Genomic DNA, 23,470 nt, shown 5'->3' with positions numbered 1-23,470 from the left:
TTAAAATGGTATAGAACATATAGAATAGAGTATGGATTCCATGTGGAAAAAGTATGGAATCCATCAGCCATTCCATGGAATCCATCCCCCCTTCCATGGAATCCATCCCCCCCTTCCATGGAATCCATCCCCCCTTCCATGGAATCCATCCCCCCCTTCCATGGAATCCATCCCCCCTTCCATGGAATCCATCCCCCCCCTTCCATGGAATCCATCCCCCCCTTCCATGGAATCCATCTGGAATTTCTGCAGTCCACCCCCCATTCCATGGATTCCACATGGAATAACCCGGGGAGGGTAAAGTATTGGGTTAGTTGGGGGTTTGAGAGTTGCTGGAGCTGGCAGCTCAGATGGTGGCCAGAACATGGTAGGTGGTGATTTTTTGCCTTCGGCACAGTCCACGCATGTATCCTCGCACGATAATGAATTGGAATCAGGATTGCGCAGACTGGTGTCAGGTTTTCCGAAATGTGTCGAGAGAGGACCTAGAAGATCCACAATATTCGCGTGAAACAGTCCCGGATTCCCTGCACTCCCAAACATCGCTTCGCTTCCACTTTTATGGCCACTTTGGATCGGTTTGAGAGCATGTAATCGAGTGATGGACAGCTGGTCACCCGCGAGTACATGCTTGGCAGCTCCGTGGCGAGCCCTATTGAGGGTTTCATGGGTTTAGAACATGCACTTGGTAGGGGATGAGCGTGGTCTGGGACTTACGGTGACGAGCTCTCAACAGAGGTTCCAACCCTCCCATTCAATTCCATGTGAGTAAAGCAGAAGCAAAAGAGGGTAGCGAAGAGGTCAAGACAAAGCGTATGAACACAATGTCGCAGTTGCCTCTGCACACGACGTCATACTCAAGCCACGTTTGCTGGTAAGTACAATTCAAGTACAATTACAACAACGGCACGCGCAACTCGACTGCTAGTACTCGCCACTTTCCTCGGAGTCTCCACCGCTGTCAGAGGTTTCACTATCTTCTTCGTCGTTAACTTCTACCATTACCTCATCCATATCCAATGCGACATCTTCTTCGCTCAACCTTACAAGAGTGGCTTCTGGAATTCCATCAGTGAGTTCATCCAGAATTCTCTCGATCTCATTCGGTTCCTCAGATGCTTCATCAGGCTCTCTTTCAACGCTTTCATCCACCAACATGCCTTCGCCAACATCTCCAACTGGCATCGCTGCTGGATTTTCGAGGGGTGGACTCGGGTTAGTGGGGGGATTGATATTTGCAGGTGCTGGCGGCTCGGATGGTGGTCGGAATCGCAGTTTTTGCTCAGCAACGGACATCATGCTGCGCCTGCGTTGTAGACGCTGGACGGCTTCGTTGTATTCAGTAAGTGGTGTTTTTTCGCCTTCAGTAAGACTGTGTAGCCCCGCTAAAATGACGTCTTTAACGGTGCCACCTGTATCCTTGCCCAAAACCCTTCCTTTTTGAAGGCGGTAAACATTGTTTTCATTGAGGCTGTCCATCAATGTCGCGATGTCGTTTGTCAGGTCAGGAGGTGCGTGTCGAGTTCCTTGATCAGCACCGAGAGTATCGTTAAAATTTCGGGCAGTGTTCCTCAAGACCTCGATTGTGGGTGCAAGTGTATTCAGCCAATCCCATGATGTGTTTGAGCCATGGGCCTTGTATGCCGTCTGGATTCTCCACGTAAGTTCATTCAATAACGCTATTATAAGACTTACCTTGATCCAGAAATTTAGATGCTCCTGTACAAGGTCTATTTCGACAAAGCTATTTGCGTGGCCAGTAGTATTCAACAACCAGTTCTTCAAGACGATATCGCGTATCCCTTTTGGCCAAATTTTCGAGAGATGGTGGATCAAATGGAGCATCTCGTAAGCATACTTGGTTCGTCCATTTCCTCGGTAGCTCAAGGCCCATGTCTTCAGAATGAGCACAACCCTTCCCGAATCACCAGCTTTCACAGCATCGGTAAATTCCTGGGAAATAAGGGCATCACGCATGAAGAGAATCACATTTTCCAACACCATATCTCCTTCCCCTTCTCGGCTTCGCAATTCTTGTACCTGTGATGAGTTTGTGAACTGCTCGAAAATCATTGTTGCGTGCATTGTCAAATCACCCCAACTGCTAAATTTGACCAGATATTCTTCCAGGCTGTTGCATTTGGACACAAGAAGTAAGCAGTGGAGGATGCGTGCATAGAGCGATATGAAAAGGAGATCACGGCATTTGCGGAAGGGTGGCAAAGAAGTCACAGTTATCGGTAGTCGGTCTAGACGTGTATTCTCATACCACAGTGAATTGGGATCGCGTGAACCAGTGTCAGGTCTTCCAAAATGTGTCAAGAGAGTACCTAGAGCATCTGCGATCTTGGCATGAAAGAGTCCTGGAATCCATGCACCCCAGAACATTGCATTCCTTCCACTTTCATGGCCAGCTCGGATCAGCTCAAGAGCATGTAGTCGAGCAATGGACAGCTGATCACCAGCAAGGAATTGAACACGCTCTGCAGCTTCTGGAACTTGATCAAGTTGAAGCTCTTTATTTATTGCCTCGATAACCTCCGCGTTTCCTGTGATCGAAGATTCATCGATATTCCAAGCAGGCAATGGGTGTAATTGTGATTTATGAATCTTGATATTGTCAGCTGTTGCTGGCTGTGCCTTGTCAAGATCAGCCTGGAAGCGTTCAAATCCTTGGCCACCATGCTTCACAAGAATGCGGAGAATAGTGAATATTAAATGAGACTTGAAGGCCTTCCTTTCGTCTTTTGTGTGAACAATATCTGCAATGGATAACGCCGGGGCATTGAGAAATGAGGATTGAAGGTCCTTGACATTTAAGTCCTCCATCTTCGCATCAAATAGTGGCACAAGTGCAGCACAAGTACCATTCTCTTGTGTGTCTAGCTCTCTGGTTAATTGAATGTTCAGGGTAAAAAGGGGATTGCTGCTCACCATGGCGTCCAATGATTTCCTCAGGGTTGCGAAAATTAATGTTGATGTTGTCATAAACAGTTACGAAAAGACCTGTTGCTGCGATCTCTCGGGTTTCCTGTCGCATGGATTCTGACAACTGATAGAGAGTACCAGTCGGAACCTTGGGACCTTCTGAATACATCTCTTTCTCCTTTCCTTTCTCCTTCATCTTCTGTTTTCTCCCTTTGACCATTCGTACACGCCTCACATTCTTCGATATAAGGTTGCCATAGCTCTCGGATAGTCCAAGAGTAGACAACACCGAGAGTGCCTGTCGCTGGGCACCAGAAGCATACATGTACATTCCAATCATCCTTTTTGCAAGGTTGTTGGCATGACTATACTCCCCAAGACAGGCCAGCGCAGCTGAGATGACTACCTCGGAGAGGGTAAACTTGAATAATTAAATATTGTAGAAAATAAAATACCATCTTTGTTCTGTTCTTTCGCTTTTGGGTGTGTGTTGCCGCTTTTCGAGCTGTCGCCAATGACTGGAGAACAGATAAAGTAAAAGGCGCATCCTTCGAGAGCATGGAATGGATAGCTGGGAAGCTGAATGTTGAAGCGAATGTACTGTCAATCGTCTTGCCCATGGTTTGGAGCTTCTTGAGCTTGGTAACTCTACGAGCCTCCTGAGATACCACCGCAGCCACATGCCCTTGAATCCACTGATTGATGTACTTCCGTGCAGTGCGGCTGTTGTTAGAGGAAGTCCACCAGTCAAGGAGCTGTGTCACATTTGCCTGGGTGGAGAAGAATTGTTGCCACTGCACACTACCTTTCTTGCTCTTCGGATGGAAGACATGTTCCATAAAATCCCAAACCTTCAAACCCTGCTGGTTCAACGTCGCCAGAATTCCATCCAAAGTCTCACGCTTGTTTTTCCTCAGCTGTTTTTCGTTATCCTCCTTTTGTCCAGCCAAAGTATGTGCCCGCTTTTTGTATCCCTTCCTCCTTCGATGTGCTGCACGTTCATAAGGATCTGATTCGTTAACAGGGCTGGAGCGTATGGGACCACTCGAAGAAATAGGGTCCCATGGCATCGGTGAGTCTGAGTCCGAGTCATCACTCCAGCCTGGTTCAGACACAGTTAATTCCCCAGACGCAATATCAGAGGCAGGCGCATCTTGCTGAGGTTCTTGGGGGGCAAATAATTCAAGTTTTTGAATCGGAGAGTGGCTGTCACTATCAGACCACTCCCAACTAGGTGAGTGGCGCATGGGGTGAGTTGGAAAGAATGCGAGTGTCGCCTGTTTCAAATGTGGGGGCACGGCGATCATGATTGAAAATTGTCCAAAAAAGGAATTTATTCCTTCCTTAGCGTTTTTCATCCTCCTCAAATCCTCCCTCAACTTCATCGTGCAATGCCTCCCCGCAATTCCAAGAGTAAAAACATACACCCAAACCAACTGGCAACCAATGTCTGGACTGCACTCAAGCCTAATGACCTAAAAGACATTGCTCAGAAGGTGAAAGAAAAATTCAAATGGGATCACGAACCACGCCCTTTTCAAGTTGATGCGATTGTGGCCCAATTGAAGCGCGAGGACGTCTTGATACATGCTGGGACAGGTTCAGGCAAGACGGCTGTTGCAGCAGGCCCTCATGCACATGAGAAAATGCAAGGAAAGGTTATGTTCATGATATCGCCTCTGATCGCATTACAAGATGAACAGGTCTGTGGTTCTACATCTAACAGTGCACCAAACCTCACCTTTGAAACCTGCAGGTCAAGACATTCCATGAGGAATTTAAACTGGAGGCTGTTGCAGTTAATAGTGCGCAAGGAGGTTGTACAAAGGAAATCATGGCGGTGAGCTTTCTAGCTTCATGACAAAACTGTGTCGCCTTACCTTGATGAAGGATATTATAGCGGGGAGGTGGGCAATTGTGATTCTCTCCCCCGAAATGATTCTGTCAAAGAAATTTATCAACGGCGTTATTCGGAAGCCAGAGATGTCTCGCCGTGTCCTGTCAGTGGTGGTGGATGAGGCACACGTCGTTTCCCACTGGGGATCAGGCTTCCGAAAGAAGTATGGAACACTCGGAGTACTTCGCGCGTTGCTTCCGAAAGGAACGCCTGTCGTTGCGATGTCAGCAACACTCGCGGGGCGTGTCCGCAAAGATGTTTTGGCAAAACTGCAGTTCGATCCGAAGAAATTCACTTACTTGAATCTTGGAAACGACCGACCAAATGTTTCCCTCGTCGTCCGTGCCATCCAAAACCCTATGAACACATATAGCGACCTCAAGTTCCTCATCCCCAAGGGAATTCGGAGTGCGAGCGGAGTCCTGAAGGGTTTCATCTATGCAGACAACGTGTCAGGTGGCCTAGACATGGTGGATTACTTGGATGGACTTCTACCTACCGAGTTGCGGGGGAAGGGACTAATCCGGCCATACAATGCGGGTCTCTCAAAGGAATGTCGTGACTTGGTAATGGAGCTTTTCAAGGCAGGGATCGTGCGAATTTTAGTTTGCACTGATGCCGCTGGGATGGTGGGTTTTTCTTGATGACGACGGATAAGGAACTGATGTTAGATGAAGGGTTGCAACATACCTGACATAGATATCGTCGTCCAGTGGAAGTTAACAGCCACAGTCTCGGCCTTTGTTCAACGAGCAGGTCGCGCCGCACGCGCATCAGGCCGAACTGGACTTGCTGTTATGTTAGTCGAGAAATCGATCTACGACGCAGACCTGCACAAAGGCTGTCAAGACGAGCAGAAAACAAAAGCAAAGAAGACCATATGTCAATCGCCAAACTACCCTAAGGCAAAGACCAAGGAATACGCGATCAGACGTGGCGTTCGTCGGGGTGCATACGGAGGCCTATTCGACGAGGTTGCGACAGGTGTTGATGTTCCTGTCGATGTATCCTCGATTGACGAAGGTGCACATGGCTTCGTTCAGTCGACTAGTTGCCGTCGAGGTGTGTTGACTGATATATATGGAAACGAGAAAGCAGGTAAGCCATTGTGCTTATAATGAACAACCAACTGACTTACTGGCGCTATGGCAAAGCCCCGACGGTCCCTTGTTGCGACATTTGCAACCCTGAGCTTCTGGACCGTACGCGCCCAGCTCCACCTCGGCCAAATGCTCAGAAAAAGGCGGCAACATATGAAGGTGTCAATTCCACAACAAAGTCGAGCCTCCAAGAATGGCGGACCAAGATTTGGAATCGTGACTTTGAAGATGCCATCTTCAGCCCTGCAGGAATCCTTAGCGATGGTGCGCTCGAGAAGCTAGCATCCGTGACGAGCCCTATCGAAAATTTAATTGGGTTAGAACGTGCAATTGGTGGATGGGCATGGTTTGGGACTTACGGCGACGAGCTCTTAGCAGAGATCAAAACCCTCCCATTTAAGTCCATACCGAAGCAGAAGCAGAAGAGGGCAGCAAAGCGGTCAATGGTGGATGTGGCAGATGGAGAGAGTCTGGCAAAGCGAACGTGTGTCTCAGCTGCTCCCACACCTGTGACGCGTGTCGCAGTTGCTCCCACACCTGTCCAACCGACGTCACACTCAAGTCTCCCCATTGCCGGTCCATCAACACCCATGCGCACGTATTCTTACTCGCAATACCCTCAAAGCTCCACGCCGGGGCATCCTGGGACACGCTACTATCACCCGAGCTACTATCTGACCCCACCTCGCAATCACAATTCACCTCAACAACCATATTTATACTATCCCTATTACCCATCTCCAAATTATCACCAACTTCCACCACAATACCGGCCTCCGAACCCTAATACTGGGCCTCCCCATACTTAGACCTCATGTCCTTTTCACATTATCAAATGCCTTCGCCATCGTCTTCACCTGGGGTCACTGATGGATTTTCAAGGGGTGGACTCGGATCAGGGGGGTTGGGAATTGCTGGAGTTGTCGTTTTAGAGATGTGCCATCTCTGCTCCGCAGACGGGTGTCATTCTGCGCCTGCCTTGTAGACGTAACTTACTTGCCTTAATCCAGTAATTGAGATGCTCCTGGGCAACGTCTACTTCATCAAAAGTATTTGCGTGACTTGGAATACTCATTGCAGTTGAAGAAAGAGTAGCAAAGTTGTTGGAGTTGTCAGACAAACGTCGTCATAGCCGCAGTCCTCAATCCTCGCAAGGTGTCAAAAAAAATCTACTTTTTCAATTCTACTGTAATCACATTATTTGAATTAAATAATCTATCTAAAGGTGTAGCCAGAAAACTTTTTTTTGTGATGTTTCGGACGGGTGTTTTGAGGTGGGTGAATGTTCGCAGAAATTTCTCTAAGTCAGCGTCACACGCAGGGGTCCCTGCCAAACTGTGTTCGTTTGTCCCAGTCGTTCTGAGGTGTTCTTATTTTTCGCAGTCCGCCTGATGTTTGACCCCACAACAAAGCCACAACAAGTGGCAAACACCTCAGAACGACTGGCTAGCGAGTCTAACAAATATAGGAAACATGCAAAGGTTGTTGATGCCCCCGATATGATGGCCCTGCAGCTTACCAAGGACGACGTTGAGGCAGCTAAGAAGGAGTGGGAAAATATGGTGTTTTCGGATGATGAATAAATAGTTAATCTACAATCTCTGTAGCCTATCATGCCGTACAATATACTGCACTATGCCCTCCTATAGCTTCTATGAGTCCTATCAGTGCAACTGACTACCGACCTATCATGATCTATGGCTGGGTATGTAGTTGTTGTGCTTACCTATCAAACCTATATATCGGGGGGGAACCTATCACCCTACATGTGCTATGTATGCTCCATAGACCTATGTAGGTCTCAACCATTTTCCTGATGCACTCTGTCTTTGTTGACCTTGATGTGGGATAGCCATCCATGAGTTTCTCTTGCCAATTCTTCGAGTTTAGCGATGATTGCATGCATACTCCCACCCAGACCTTCAACTTCTTGACAAGCCTCGCGACGCGCCTGACCCATGATGTTTCCGATTTGGCGGGGCTCAAGAATGGTCCCTGTTTGCGTCTTCATAACAGTTGCAAGTTGGCCATGTGTGAAACGACTTGAAGAACTGGTGGCAAGGTTGGAGATAATCACTTTCTGCTCCTCGGTTGGTTGGCAGCATATCGGAGCACCTTCAGGTATTTGACCAGTACTTTATAGTGCCCCTCCCATTCCTGCAGGAATCCACAGGATTCCACAGGAATGGAACAGGATTCCACAGGATTCCACAGGAATGGAACTGGATTCCGCAGGATTCCACAGGAATAGGACCGGAATCCACAGGAATAGGACTGGAATGAATGTAAATTTACTGATCAGCTTTTCATCATCTGACTGCATATGTATTTATTCAACTCCTACCTTATCATGATAACTTAGTACTCAAAATCCATCATAGAACCCATATCTCAAGCAATAGATTTATATGTCAAATTATAATTTATTTAATAAGGACACAAAATGTATTTTACTACATACAATCTGTATTAAAGCAGGGGGGGTAGGGACAAGGAAGGGGGTAGGGACAATGAAGGGGGTGGGGACAAGAAAAGGGGGGTAGAGACACAGAGGGAGAGTGTGTTGTAGAGGGAGGGGGGGAGGAGTGGTGAGGAGAGAGTGTGGTGGAAGGGGGGACTAATGGGGTGGGGAGATTGTGGTGGGGGACTTGCATTGTCGATGTTGCATGTCGCCGTCGCGTTGTCGACGTTGCATGTCGCTGTCGCGTTGTCGACGTTGTGTGTCGCCGTCGTGTTGTCGCCATCGAGTGTCGTTGTCGTTGTCATCGTGTTGTCGACGTCGCATGTTGTCGTCGCGTTGTCGTTGTCGCGTGCCGTTGTTGTGTTGGCGTCGTCGCATGTTGTACGTGGGCGCTGGGCGTTGGGTGTCGTCGTCGACCTCATGTGTGGGCACTGGGTGTTGTTCCGTGGGCGCTGGGGCATTTTCGTGGGCAGGGTGTGGTTTTCGTGGGCGGGGTGCGGTTTTCGTGGGCGTTAGGGCGTTTTCGTGGGTGCTGGGGAGTTTCCGGGGGTGGTGGCAGCTGCAAACCAGGGAGTGGGGGGCAAGGAGGTTGGCCACGTCGACGGGGCACCTGAATAGTGAGCAGTGGGGGTGGAGAGGCCTGCTACTCACTTGGGTGGCTCAAAACAACCCAACGGTGACGACGTACCAGTCGTCACCGTCAGACGACGCGTATTCGCGTCGTCTGACCTTCGTTGCCGCATTCGCCTGGTCGTCGTGGTGGGCGCTGGTCGCCGTTGGTTGATGGCGGTGCTCTGGTGGTGCCACGTCGTTGTCATCTGGTTGGTGGTGGGCGCTCGTGGATGGTGGTGGTGCCACGTCGGTGGTCGTTACCGTTCGTTGGTGGTGTGTCGTGGCCGTTGTTGGGTCGTGTGGTGTCATCATCGTTGTCGCCGTTGTCAACGTGGTTGGTGGGAGGGAATGGAGGTAGGGAAGAGGATGGTTGGTGGGTGGAAAGGAAAGAGTGTTGCATTTGTTTGGTAGCATTGCCTTTGTTTGGTAACAAAAGTAAAATAAACAAACAATTGACCGGATTCCGTTGCATTCCGTTCCTGCCATTCCTGCGGAACATTCCGGTGTCAATTCCGGAATGCCCAAATTCCGCTGGAATGATGAAAATAGCAGGCCTCCCTGCTAAATTTCATTCCTCCGGAATCCACCGGAATCCGCAGGAATGACCAGATTCCTGCAGGAATTAGGGGGGCACTGATAAGACCTCTAAAAAAGTCGGACATAGACTACAAAAATTTGTAGTGTGTGCTTTTTCATTAGAAAAGCTTGTAGTGTCCGCTTTTTTAGACTACAAAAGTTTGTAGTGTGCGCTTTTTCATTAGAAAATTTTGTAGTGTCCGCTTTTTGAGACTACAAAAGTCTGTAGTTAACATGTAGTTTTTAGTCTTGACTCTGTATAGGTTATGGGGATGAGGTTGAAGGATTGACATGACCTTACATATTGCCAGCAGCATTACTTTTTGACATTATGCACAAGTTGTCTTTCACATTAGGAAAGGCTATTCTATGCCTTCAAAGGTCTCAAAACATAGTTACAAGTTCATGTGGATATGGTTTGAAGGATTAAATGACTTGAAATATTGCCATTGCCACATCATTAGCTTTTGACATCATACCCAAGTTGGCTTTCATATCAGGACAGGCTATTCTCTGCTTTCACAGTTACTGGTCTGTCTGCTTGCATATTTATAGCTACTGGCCTGTGGGCTGATTGGTCTTTGGAGGTGTCCTACTTGAGCATGAGAGAAAAAACTGATGATGTGGCAATAGCTATATGTCAAGTCATGTCAATCCCTCAGCCATATCCACATGAACTTGTAACTATGTCTTGAGACAGGACAGTAGCTATGGCATAGAATAGCCTTTCTTCATGTGAAAGACAACTTGTGCATAATGTCAAAAAGTAATGCTGCTGGCAATATGTAAGGTCATGTCAATCCTTCAACCTCATCCCCATAACCTATACAGAGTCAAGACTAACAACTACATGTTGACTACAGACTTTTGTAGTCTCAAAAAGCGGACACTACAAAATTTTCTAATGAAAAAGCGCACACTACAAACTTTTGTAGTCTAAAAAAGCGGACACTACAAGCTTTTCTAATGAAAAAGCACACACTACAAATTTTTGTAGTCTATGTCCGACTTTTTTAGTCTTTTGTAGTCTATCAGTAAACTTTGTAGTCTAAATCTGACATTTGTAGTCTTTCATAGTCTATTAGTAAAATTTGTAGTGTATGTCTGACTTTTGTAGTCCATTAGTAAACTTTGTAGTCTAAGTCAGTTTTTTGTAGTCTATCAGTAAAATTTGTAGTCTTAGGGGCATGCACCTTCCTTTTGTGGTCAAATTTCCCACAGTACGATGATTGTAGCCCTTTCTTTTAGCTTTCTAAATGTGTTGAAATCATGTTATTTGGTTTTGTTCTCATGGAGAAAAATGCAAAAAACAAAAAAAAAATGCAGTGCTTTTGAAAATCCATTACATCATATCTCCACAATGGGAGCACTTTAGAACATAATTCAAACAGATTCTAGAAGCTACAGTGCAGGGCTACAATTTTTGTTTTTTGACCATTTTTGGTAATTGGTCATGTGACCAACATCCTGATAGGTAAAATCATTCTTATCTTGGTTTTCGTTACTCTTTGGTCTGATATATCCTTTTTGGGGAGTGGACCCTGAAGGTAGTGGCTAATATCCTATACATCATTCATATTTTTTGCCAAATTTTCTGCTGTTTTCTGGCTATATTACCATATTTGAAAATGCACCCTGGACCCTGAAAACAACCCCCAACATTGACTGGTAGCTACCATTTACATCATGTAAACGTGGCAGTTACTGCAGGCCATCTTGATCAGCTACCATGTTGGAATGAAACAGTTTTTCATTCCTGTTTCATTCCTGTCGATAGCGACGAACTAGAACTGCTTGCGACGAACTGGAATTTCTTTCATTTTGGCTTCATTCATGCCATTGAGCTGCCTCATTTTTGTTTCATTCATTTTGGTGCATGTGTTTCATTCCATTGTGAGATGGGAGGTGATTATGTAATCAATGGGAACAAAATGTAAGTGCCCTATTTGGTAACACCACTGCTAGCTCTTTGCATATATCTGCCTCAAATCCAAAAATACCCCCATATGGCCCCTCAATCCACTGCAGAAGGGCACAACCCATATCAGGCATCATTTGTATATTATTTCCTTATTTGTACATGTACTATATCATTGAAATAACTGTCCAGAAAGAATGAAATAATAATTGAAAATGAATGAAATATTCAATCCTCTGGCAAGGATGAAACAAAGAATGAAATAATTGTCAGGAATGAATGAAGCAGAGTCAAACTTATTCTTTCTGGCAGGAATGAAACAGAATGAGGCAAAAGGTGTTTCATTTTCCCTGGAAAAGAATGAAACAAAAAATGAAAAAATCGTCGCAAATGAATGAAACACACCTTTTCTAAAGAAATGAAATAAGTGCCATGAATGAAATGAAATCATTTCATTTCATTCACGGTAGCTGATCAAGATGCCTCACAGCAACTGCCACATTTCATTGATGTAAATGGTACCTACTAATGCAACATTGTCACCAACAGTGAGCACCACCCCCTTTTCTTTTCTGAAATTTCCCCTATTTTATTGCTATTTTTCATTTGGAAAAGTGCCCATTTCCTTATTTGGAAGTATGCACTGGACCCTGAAAACAGTGCCCAACAGAAATATCCCAGGGATCAGAATGAAATATCCATTGAAATATCTTAGGTATTCATATGAAAATCACAATGAAATATCCCAGGGATGAGAATGAAATATCCATTGAAATATCCTAGGGTTCAGAATGAAATACCCAGTGAAATATCCCAGGGATGAACATGAAATATCTATTGAAATATCCCAGGGATGAGGATGAAATATCCATTGAAATCCTCTAGGTATTCATATGAAAATTGCATTGAAATATCCATTGAAAGCGCCCTATGAAATAGCCAGACAATTGAATGAAATGCTCTGCCTATGACTTATGAGAGAAAGACAGGCAATCTAATGAAAGAAATACATAGACACAACAATGAGACATTTCATTGAACCTCTAAGCATTATACACATTCACCTGCAGGCAACTGTCTGGTTTTTATCATGAAAGTGGTTACCACCAGTCGTTGTTGTCATTGCCGCTGTCGTCATTGCTGTCATTGTCATTGTCGTTGTCATTGTCATTGTCGTCATCGTTGTCGTTGTCGTTGTCATCATCATCACCATCGGCACCAGTGTCGTCGTCGATCTATGCCTCTGCATATGCTTGACAGTTGCACAATGGTTAGCCCATGTCATGACTGTTGGCTTCGGCACAATGAACAGGACTGGGTGTTTATTTGCATGCAGCACTTAAACCAAGATAGCAGTTCCTTTCATGTTCGGTGCCGTTGCCGTCACCGTCATCGTCGGTTTCAGCATCATTGTCGGTATCAGCGTTGTTGTCATTGTTGTTGTCGTCATTATCATCATCGTTATTGTTGTTGTTGTCATCCGAACATGATGTAGAAGTCTACACCTGATGTTATCACCCAGCTCAAAGACACGCAGAGTCCAGCCTTTTCCTGGCAGACCTTTTGTGAATGTATCAGCGGCTAGTCCTACAATGGTCACGACGGCGACAAGGAGAGGTAGACAGATAGCCAGTACACAAGATCAAAATGAAGGCAAATGTGCTCAACGTCCTGGAAGTCCAAAAGTTCAACTGCTGCGATGACCATGGCTGGTTGCAATGACGATAATGACGATAAGGTGGGAGGTATGGAGGGGTCCACACCTCCATAGGCAAGAAGTCTTTTGCCCAAGCTTGAGCCAGAAGCCATGGCTCTAATACTGAATACCACACAAAACTAGAGATTAACGCTCCACAGGCCTGATTGCATTGAAGGAAGGTGTGGAGCTGTCCACATTTGATTCTGATATTTGCCCAGGTTCTGTCAGTGGTGTTTGCTGGCAGCTGATACTGGAATTGACCAACCTGGGTAGTTTCAACCCCATCCTGTACTAAGTACCCATCATATTTGGATGCACCGATATATTTTCCAGATTCTATGAGAAGGACAGTGAAAATGATGGGCATGGCGTGGGGCGACAGGCAGCAATATCTCTGGTCAATGAGGTTGGGAGTTATGGGGCCCATCTGGGAAATGCGCAAATGCACAAACGATTCAAGAGTAAGAATGTGGAGTGCAGCAATGGAGAGAAGGCTAAAAATTTGGGGGAGGCAGAGATGATGGCGGCAACAAGGAGATGGATCTCCATTATGGAGGTCAATGTCAACAAGACCCCAATTGAATGAAGTTGCTCGTCATGAGACCCATCTGGAAAGCTTGAGAAGATCTTGAAGAAGCCCGTTGGAAAGTAGTTTGGCACAGGGAGAAGTTCATCCCAGTCTGAGAATGCATCTTTTCGTAAGCTTTTGCTTGTTGTTGGCGATGCCAAACTCACCTAACATTTATAATTCGTCATGCAGCCCGTACCACGCTGCCCTAGCATGACTCCATAACACATCCAGGTGAAGGGCGAATATGCTCAATGCTCTGAAAAGTTACAGCTTCAACAACTTCTCGGTCTGTACCTCTCCAACTAAATCAAGAATTGACGATGAAGAGACAGATAGTGAAAGGGAATAAGCTGGGGTATAGCAACAGGCTGAGGAAGGTTGAAGGGGTTGGAGCGCAAGCCCTAACCCAAGCCACGAGAGATGAGCTCAGCCAATCCACTCACTCATCACGAATATGTACTTATACAATGTTCAACTCAGCGATCACCGGCACTGCTCAACCTCTTAAGTACTTCGCAGGTGAAAAACTGTGTGCCACGTCTGTTACTTTGGTTTCACCGAGTGACTACGAGTGTGTGGCTTGATCTGCTCAGTCTTTTTGCTCCCAGAGCCGGTTCATCTATGATGAAGGGGCCCGCAGCCAAACACAGTTGAAACTTCGGAAGACCAATGCTTTAGTGAGGATTTATGCCTTGGAACTCGCAGTGGAGACCTCTCTTACATGTTTTCTTCCTCAGACGCACCGTTCCTGGTAGTGTTCAAAGGTTCAGTCCATAGGACCACAAAAAACCGGTGGACCGAACTGAACCGGACCATGGTCCGGTCTTTTTTTCGGTTGCAGTTGCCCCAATTTGGGGTTGGTCCGGTTGCCAGTTGCCTCATTTCGAAAATCTTTTAAAACCGTTCAAAGACCGGTTTTAATCGGTTGCAACCGGTTAAACGGTCACGTGCGTTACATAGCCTTGTAACCACGTTTATTGCCTTTTATTGGGTTTTTGTTTCATCAAAAACGGTTAAGAATTGAGAAAGATATAACCAAATCCATATTTTACCCAAGTCTCTATGAGATGTAATTTGGTTTCAGCCACAGCTATGTCAAATCTTCAATAAATCTCTTGAAAATTGGTAGAATGATGGGTATTTATATGCTTTACTATTTTATATAACCCGTTTATTTTTCAGAGTAATAATGGTTGAGATACAAATGGTTTATATTGGTATAATAAATTATACGCAAAAAAACCGGTCTGGATCGGTCTGAACCGGTATCATGGACCGCAAAAGACCGGTCCTAGGTGGTTCGGTTCGGTTCCCTCAATATCTGGGTCGGTCCTGGACCGGTTGCGGTCCATGGTTGCGCGTTTTCGGGGCAAAAAACCGGACTGAACTGAACCTTTAAACACTAGTTCCTGGCCTCCAAGTCCCCCACCTTCAATTCAGATTCTGACTGGTGGCTACCACTTTTATCTATAACATAGACTTAAGCCTAGAGGGTCATTTCTATAACTTAGACTTAAGCCTGGAGGCCATATCTATAATGCTTAGGATTTTTTGAAAGGCATTTCAAATGTAGGCCTGAGTATTTCATAGTGATTTTTCCATAGATACCCAGTGCATTTCCTGCGAAATTTCAAATGTAGTCCTGGATATTTCATTGTGATTGTTCAATAGATACCCTGGGTATTTCATTGGAAAAATTTCAAATGTAGCCCTTGGTATTTCATTGTGCTTTTTCAATGGATACCTGGCGCATTTCATTGTGATTTTTCAAATGTAGCCCTTGGTATTTCATTGCGATTTTTCAATATATACCCTGGGTATTTCATTGTGATTTTTTAAATGTAGCCCAGGGTATTTTATTGTGATTTTTCAAATGTAGCCCTTCGTATTTCATTGTGATTTTTCAATAGATACCCTGGATATTTCATTGTGATTTTTCAAATGTAGCCCTGGGTATTTCATTGTGATTTTTCAATAGATACCTGGTGCATTTCATTGTGATTTTTCAATAGATACCCTGGTTATTTCATTGTGATTTTTCAATAGATACCCTGGTTATTTCATTGTGATTTTTCAAATGTAGCCCTGGGTATTTCATTGTGATTTTTCAATAGATACCCTGGATATTTCATTGCAAAATTTCAAATGTATCCCTGGGTATTTCATTGTGATTTTTCAAATGTAGCCCTGGATATTTCATTGTGATTTTTCAATACATACCCTGGGTATTTCATTGTGATTTTTCAAATGTAGCCCTGGGTATTTCATTATGATTTTTCAAATGTATCCCACATGTCAGGGTCCATGCAATGGGCTCCCTGGAGGGTGGTCACATGACCAATTACCTAAAATGGTCAAAAAACGAAAGTTGTAGCCCTGCAATGTATCTTCCAGAATCTGTTTGAATTATGTCACAGAGTGCTCCCATTGTGGAGATATGAGATTGAAGATTGTCCACACCACCAGCTTTTTTTTTTGTTTTTTACATTTTTCTCCATGAACAGGACACCAAACAATATGATTTCAACACATTTAAAAGGCTAAGAGAAGGGACTATAATTATTGTATTGTGGGAAAATTGACCCAAAAAGGAAGGTACATACCCTAAAAGGGAAATTGACACTGACAGACTGCAAAAGTCAGATATGGACTACAAAGTTTACTAATAGACTACAAAAAACTACAAAAAAACTAAAAAGAGCCGCACATAGTCTACAAAGTTTACTGATAGACTAAAAAGACTACAAAAGTCAGACATAGACTACAAAGTTTACTGATAGACTACAAAAGACTACAAAAGTCGGACATAGACTGCAAAAATTTACTGATACCCCTGACTACAGTTATGGGTATCTGTTTATTGTCTACTACAAAAGTTAGTAGTGTCCGCTTTTTTATTACAAAGGTTTGTAGTGGCTGCTTTTTAAGACTACAAAAGTTTGTAGTGTCTGCTTTTTAAGACTACAAAAGTTGGTAGTGTCCGCTTTTTAGGACTACAAAAGTTGGTAGTGTGCTTTTCAAGACTATAAAAGTTTGTAGTGTGCTTTTCTGACATTTAGTTTGGAGTGTCCTTGACTATGTAATGGTTCATGGGGACATCATGGGCACATGGTTGAAGGACTGAGTTCAGTTGACTTTTTGCCATTGTTGCATGTACACATTTGCTGTCATGTCATGTCTATGACATTAGTGGAGACTGTAATTTCTCTTCAGATAGGAAGTGGCTATCCTATCTTTTACCTTCAGACTTTGAGCCACTGCCTTACATCTGCCTAGGTTCAATAAGTGTCATTAGTGTTTTTTCAGTCTTCCCAAATCATGAGCTAGTATGACTGTTCAGTCATTCACCCTAGCCAGTCTTGCCTGCAAATTGTCTTGACAGTACCACCAGTGAATGATCAAAGGCTCTCTATGATATTCATTCAGGATTCAGATACAACACAATCTACCATTTGGTGAATACACTTCAAAGAACAACATGTGAAGAGAACAGTAGCCACTGATGTGAAAAGACAGTACATGATAGCAAATGTGTACATGCAACAATGGAAAAAAGTCAACTGAACTCAGTCCTTCAACCATGTGCCCATGGTCCTTTACATAGTCAAGAACACTTCAAACAAACTCAATGTCAGAAAAGCAGACTACAAACTTTTGTAGTCTCAAAAAGCAGACATTACAAACTTTTGTAGTGAAAAAAGCGGACACTACACACTTTTGTAGTCTCAAAAAGTGGACATTACAAACTTTTGTAGTCTCAAAAACCAGACATTACAAACTTTTGTAGTGAAAAAAGCGGACACTACACACTTTTGTAGTGAAAAAGGCAGACATCAGTAAATTTTGTAGTCTATGTCTGACTTCTGTAGTCTTTTGTAATGTTTTCTAGTCCATTAGTACATTTTGTAGTCAGTCAGAGTCAATTTCCCATTTGGGGTATATGCCTTCCTTTTGGGGTCAATTTAGCTACAAAGCAGGGCTACAACTTTGGATTTTTGACCATTTTAGGAAATTGGTCATGTGACCACTACACCAGAGACCCATTGCATGGACCCCTAGTTGTATTGTCATTCTTATCTTGATTTCTCCACTTTTTGGTCATATCCAATCATATTTCCTCTTTTATATATATAATGTAGACCCTGAAAGCAGTACCTGACATCCTATACACCATTCCTATTTTTAGCTCTCATTTCCTGGCTATTTTTAGAACAGTGAAATACCCAGAGCTACATTTGAAAAATCACAATGAAATATCCAGGGTTACATTTGAAAAATCACAATAAAATATCCAAGGATAGATTTGAAAAATCACAATGAAATGCCCAAGGATAGATTTGAACAAAAGCAATGAAATGCCCAGGGATACATTTAAAAAACTGCAATGAAATGCCCAAGGATAGATTTGAAAAATAGCAATGAAATGCTCAGGGATACATTTGAAAAATAGCAGTGAAATATCCAGGAATATATTTGAAAAATCGCAATGAAATATCAAGGGATACATTTAGAAAATCACAATGAAATGCCCAGGGATACATTTGCAAAATCATAATGAAATGCCCAGGAATACATTTGAAAAATCACAATGAAATATTCTAAGGTATCAATGAAAAATTCCAATGAAAGGTACAAGGTATCTATTGAAAACCCACCATTGAGATGGCTTGACAGACTTATGAAATGCCCATAGAGAATTTCTCATATTTTATCAGAAATCCCAGGCAATTTAATGATTGAAAGGCTTAGGCTCATGTATTGAAATACCTTTCATAAAAATCTCAGTGTTATAGATTGTTGTCTGTAGGCTTAAGTCTAGGTTATATGATAAAAAGTGGTAGCCACTAGTGATTCTGCCAGATTTCTGGATTGTTCAACATGCAATAAATTTATTTTGTATTGCATGGAAGATTCCTCTGAAGTGAAATCACGCAAAAGATTCTTGAGATTAACATCATCATGATCACATCCTTCAACTGTATATCCATTGGGTTTCAGTCGAGCAGGATAATATTGTGGAGCACCCCTAATTTAATTGGAAGATTAAACCAGCAAAGTAAAAACATTCTGTCCTAACTAACCTCTTGTGACGACCTTTTATTGGACAGTGAAGGCGACAGTGTACTTTTCCCTGGTGCCTGACAAAGCCATTTAGGCATGCCATTCCTGGTCTGTCTGCAGTTGCTAGTCCTAAGAAGGGGTAGGAGGTAAATACTTCATTGCAAGAAGAGTGATGTCGATGGAGATGCTGAACTATCTTGTATCAGGGAAACTGTTCAACAATGGAGGGTAGATGCTGCTCAGCAAGGCAAACCTCTTCGCTTGCCCGTAATGCCATTTCTACTATGCAACATTTGGACGGGTGCTCTTCTCTTTTTCTCTCTCTTGATCCCAAATTTGCAGTCCTTCCTTTTGAAGTGCCGAAAGATGGTAAAGGCCAGGGAACATGAAGCTATCCAAGTTCTTTGACTTATCTGGTCCTGGAATAAATCCACCAGGCAGAACATGTCGCTTCTTGTAACGAAAATTTGGGGAGTGGTCAAGGATAATCCAGATATATATCCAGCACTCGGATGCTTTGTTCCAATATAATTGTGCTCCATCCATAGACAAGAGAAGGACCATATCACCCTGAGCAATCTTCCCATCAATGTGAAGTTGAAGGTAATCCACTCTGTCAAAGAAATCACGATAAGGCGATATTCTTTCACCTCCATTTGCTTCCAGCTCATGCAAAATCTTTGCTGTATATTCTTGGTGATATTTGAGATGTGCTGCGCTTTCTGGAGACCGCCAAAGGGCCTGGAGCTGAGGTGCAAGTGGAATTGTATGAAATTGTTTCCTCAGAATCTCTGCATTTCTGATCTCTTCATATCGTGATTCTCCACATGTGGGGCAAACAATATCCTTGGAAAAGGGTCTGGTAAATCCAACGCAAGAATTGATACACATATTGTGAATTATTGGAGTAATCCCAGTTAAATTTTCCACAAGTCGCTTGGCCTTGTAGAAGGATAATATTTCCTCATCTGGAAATCGATGTTTGATTGTGTCTCATGCAGAATTATAGGTTTCCTGAGAAGCGTTCTCCACAGCAAGAAATAAATCAAGGGATAGGTGATCTGTTGGATTGTCGATAGATAAGGGAGTAATTGGTGGTTCTTGTATCAGAGTGAGAATATCCTCATCTAGATGAGAGAATTCGTGATCAAAGGAGGCATCCTTCAACGCCGCTATAAATTCGCATGCAGTCTTAATGTCATCAATGACTGGAATAAAGTTTATATGTTCTTCAAAGGGAACTTCTTTGTCCAACCCATCTGTTGGTAGCGGATTTGGAGGGTTTGGATTAACCTGAGTCTCGGGATCTTGCCTGTCTTTGTTTTCCATTGGGCCAATGCCCAAATGTTCAGGAGGATCAAACTAGAAAGAACAGATGTTGGGAAGAGAACTTATAACTTCAAATGGGCAATGAATTCACCATTTCATCATCAGATTGAGGATTTTGACAACCCTCTTCTCTTCCATCAGCAAGGCCAATGTCATGCTCCAGTCGAGGACCCAGAGACCCATGCTAGAAAGGAGGAATATTGAAAAACTTGCAGTTTATTCAAAAATGAAATTACCATTTCATGATCATCCAAATCCTCTCGTGTTGCCAACTCACCTTTGATCAAGCCAGGCTTGGCCAAGTCCACCTCTATGTCCTGCAATTGACTCGAAGATTGGCCGCCATGTCCTTGAGTCTGTCGGGTTTGTGGGATTGTTTTTTGATGACGCATATATGCTGAGTATGGCACCATCTTTCCCTCACCCAGGTCCCCACCACATCGACGGCATTTACATAGACAAGGCAGTTGTTGTCAAGTTGGATTTTTGGGGTTGTTACTCATCACAAGCTTTAGGAGAAGTATCTGGTAGTGGGTTGCAAGTATATGTTTCGCCTCTTGCACAGGCTTTATGTAGCTACAAACCAAAGTACTATAGTAATCCGCATGCATACAAACCCTGTACTCATAAAGCATTTACTGATATAATGTGGACTCCGACTTGTAAGTGTACGGAACCCTGTACTCATAAACCATTTATCGATATACTGTGGACTTGGACTCGGACTTGACTCAGATCAGACTTGTAAGTATACGGAGGTTTTCCATTGGGCAGTCCTTTGATTCCAGAATGTCTGATGTGGTTTACGCAGCTGCAATAGGTCTTAATGATAAGATTGTTTCTGTGGTGTCAGGGACTTGACAGATTTTGATGGGTTATTTTTGAACTACCGATTTGGGAGCATCTCAACACATTTCCCATTCTCACCCAATTCCAGCATCTTCTGACAGACAGGCTTTTCACTGGGCATGCACACCAGAACTGGAATAAAGCATGTGTACCAGAACTGTGATTAAACATGTGTATGGGGGGTCCAGGGGGCTTGCCCCTGGCAAGCTGTGACCAAGCACCAGAGGCATGGCTGAGCATTAGCGAGTGCCGCGCCATAGGTGCAGGTCTAAAGCTTGTATCTATTGAAAGCACAAAGCATTAGTTATGAAAAGCGCAATGAAATATCCTGAATTATTAATGAAAAATCCATTGAAAGTGCACTGAGTAATTAATGAAAAGCGTAATGAAATATCCTGAATTATTAATGAAAAATCCATTGAAAGTGCACTGAGTAATTAATGAAAATTGCAATGAGAGGGCCTAACATTCCTAATGAAATATCTATTGAAAGTGTAGAGCATTAGTTATGAAAAGCACAATGAAATAGCCTGAAATACTAATGAAAAATCTATTGAAAGCACACTGAAACAGGAATGAAATAGTTATTGAAAGCCACCAAGACACCCAATGAAATATCCAGAGCGATATCTCATAAAGAGCATGGACTTATACACACAGCTCCTATGGCAACTGCCTGAGTTATATGATAAAAGTGGCAGCCACCAGTCACCACTTCGCCACACTCTTCATGTATGCTGGATCAAAATGCTTCAACTAGACATCAGTCAGTCAAGGGGGGGTTGGAAGGTGACTTGTTGTCATTGTCATCTACAGCTATGTCCAAACCTGGACAGTGAGACAACTCAACACTGTTCTCTCTGTTACAAGGTATGAACTCTCTTACTACTTAAACTCAATGCTGTTCTCACTGCACCAGATATTATAAATACATGTGTTTAACAATAGCTGTTTGAAATTCTCAAAACATGTAATGAGCAATGTTGCTTGAAAAGTTTGAGTAGGCCCATGTTGGAAATATGTACAAAGATACACTTGGAATAGAGTGAGTCAGATCTATTGTACATCCTACTGAAAATCCAAATAAGAATCTATAATATGACAATTTTTGGAATATATCGATACCTTTCTCTTCAATATGTTGCAAATTTTATTTGCAATTTTGGAAAGACGGTGAGCTAATATTATGAATATGAAATTTAACTAGACTCTATTGTAAACAAGACTCACACTGTTTCTTTGATTCAATCCTTGACATATTTGTATTGGCTTGGGATCTAATCTCTGCAAGAAATGCCACTGCTTTGACTGTTTCTGGATGTTCTTCTCCAAATATCTTCTTTCTTGCATCTACAACTTGGAACTCCAGCCTGGCTGAATCTTGGTATTTTTGTTGATGGTAAAATGTTATGGCAAGATTTTCCATTCCATTGATTGTATCAGAGTGATCTTGTCCAAGAAGTCTGTTTCTCATATCTAGAACTTTGATTTCAAGCTTCTCTGCATCTGCATATTTTCCTAGACTCCTATATGTATTTGCAAGATTACCCATGGCCCAGATTGTATCTGGGTGCTCTTCTCCAAGAAGTCTGTTTCTCATATCTAGAACTTTGATTTGAAGCTTCTCTGCATCTGCATATTTCTCTAGACTCCTATATGTATTTGCAAGATTATTCATAGCTGAGATTGTATCTGGGTGCTCTTCTCCAAGAAGTCTGTTTCTCATATCTAGAACTTTGATTTCAAACTTCTCTGCATCTGCATATTTTCCTAGACTCCTATATGTATCTGCAAGATTACCCATGGCCCAGATTGTATCTGGGTGCTCTTCTCCAAGAAGTCTGTTTCTCATATCTAGAACTTTGATTTGAAGCTTCTCTGCATCTGCATATTTTCCTAGACTCCTATATGTATCTGCAAGATTACCCATGGCCCAGATTGTATCTGGGTGCTCTTCTCCAAGAAGTCTGTTTCTCCACTTCAGTCACCCACTGCCAACTGACTATTAGTCATGCAAACTCCACGTAAGTTACATGACTAAATGTCATGGACCATATCTATATTCTAGATATATATGGGTCCTAGAAAGCCCTGAAATCTAAAATATATTCTTGACACATGGACCCTGAAATGTCACACAAAAATTATAATGTCTGTGTCACACCACCAAAATATATTTTGCAAGTGAAATGCAGTAAGGATATATTTTTGGTCAGTGGACCCTGAAATGTCACTGTCACACCTTAGAAATATATTTTGCCCTGGCTTGGCCTTAGGATATATTTTGTGAAACAGATGTGGTAAGGATATATTTTTCTGGTCTGTAGGGGTGTCAGGGGTCCTAGTTTCAGCAAAAAACTTGTGATTTGTTTGCTGTCTAGGGTATATACTCTGGAAGATTCTGCAATGATTTCCAGGGGTTTTGGCACTATGTCTGGCTTGGTTCCCAGTATGTAGGAGCAATAAGAG

General features: G+C 43.2%; 4 protein-coding genes across 4 annotated transcripts; 1 reads left to right on the top strand and 3 right to left on the bottom strand.

Moving 5' to 3' along the window:
- Window positions 1–63: 63 nt before the first annotated feature.
- LACBIDRAFT_295019 (uncharacterized protein) lies at window positions 64–4,175 on the bottom strand (the record flags this gene model as incomplete). The annotated part of the gene is made up of 6 exons (XM_001884661.1): window positions 64–652; window positions 718–839; window positions 1,006–1,647; window positions 1,696–2,882; window positions 2,935–3,349; window positions 3,384–4,175. The coding sequence occupies 6 exons, from the start codon at window positions 4,173–4,175 to the stop codon at window positions 64–66; spliced, it is 3,747 nt and encodes a 1,248-aa protein (XP_001884696.1).
- Window positions 4,176–4,319: 144 nt separating this feature from the next.
- Window positions 4,320–6,734, top strand: LACBIDRAFT_304268 (uncharacterized protein; the record flags this gene model as incomplete). Its single annotated transcript, XM_001884747.1, has 5 exons — window positions 4,320–4,631; window positions 4,685–4,768; window positions 4,819–5,454; window positions 5,503–5,923; window positions 5,980–6,734. The coding sequence occupies 5 exons, from the start codon at window positions 4,320–4,322 to the stop codon at window positions 6,732–6,734; spliced, it is 2,208 nt and encodes a 735-aa protein (XP_001884782.1).
- An 11,843-nt stretch (window positions 6,735–18,577) lies between these two features.
- LACBIDRAFT_304265 (uncharacterized protein) lies at window positions 18,578–19,100 on the bottom strand (the record flags this gene model as incomplete). The annotated part of the gene is made up of 3 exons (XM_001884660.1): window positions 18,578–18,788; window positions 18,844–19,010; window positions 19,077–19,100. The coding sequence occupies 3 exons, from the start codon at window positions 19,098–19,100 to the stop codon at window positions 18,578–18,580; spliced, it is 402 nt and encodes a 133-aa protein (XP_001884695.1).
- A 5-nt stretch (window positions 19,101–19,105) lies between these two features.
- Window positions 19,106–19,714, bottom strand: LACBIDRAFT_304264 (uncharacterized protein; the record flags this gene model as incomplete). Its single annotated transcript, XM_001884659.1, has 1 exon — window positions 19,106–19,714. One exon carries the CDS (start codon window positions 19,712–19,714, stop codon window positions 19,106–19,108), a length of 609 nt encoding a protein of 202 aa, XP_001884694.1.
- Window positions 19,715–23,470: the final 3,756 nt, after the last annotated feature.

This window comes from Laccaria bicolor, genomic scaffold, assembly GCF_000143565.1.
Source record: "Laccaria bicolor S238N-H82 LACBIscaffold_27 genomic scaffold, whole genome shotgun sequence".
Taxonomy (NCBI): domain Eukaryota; kingdom Fungi; phylum Basidiomycota; class Agaricomycetes; order Agaricales; family Hydnangiaceae; genus Laccaria; species Laccaria bicolor.
This window is presented reverse-complemented; position numbering and strand designations above follow the sequence as displayed.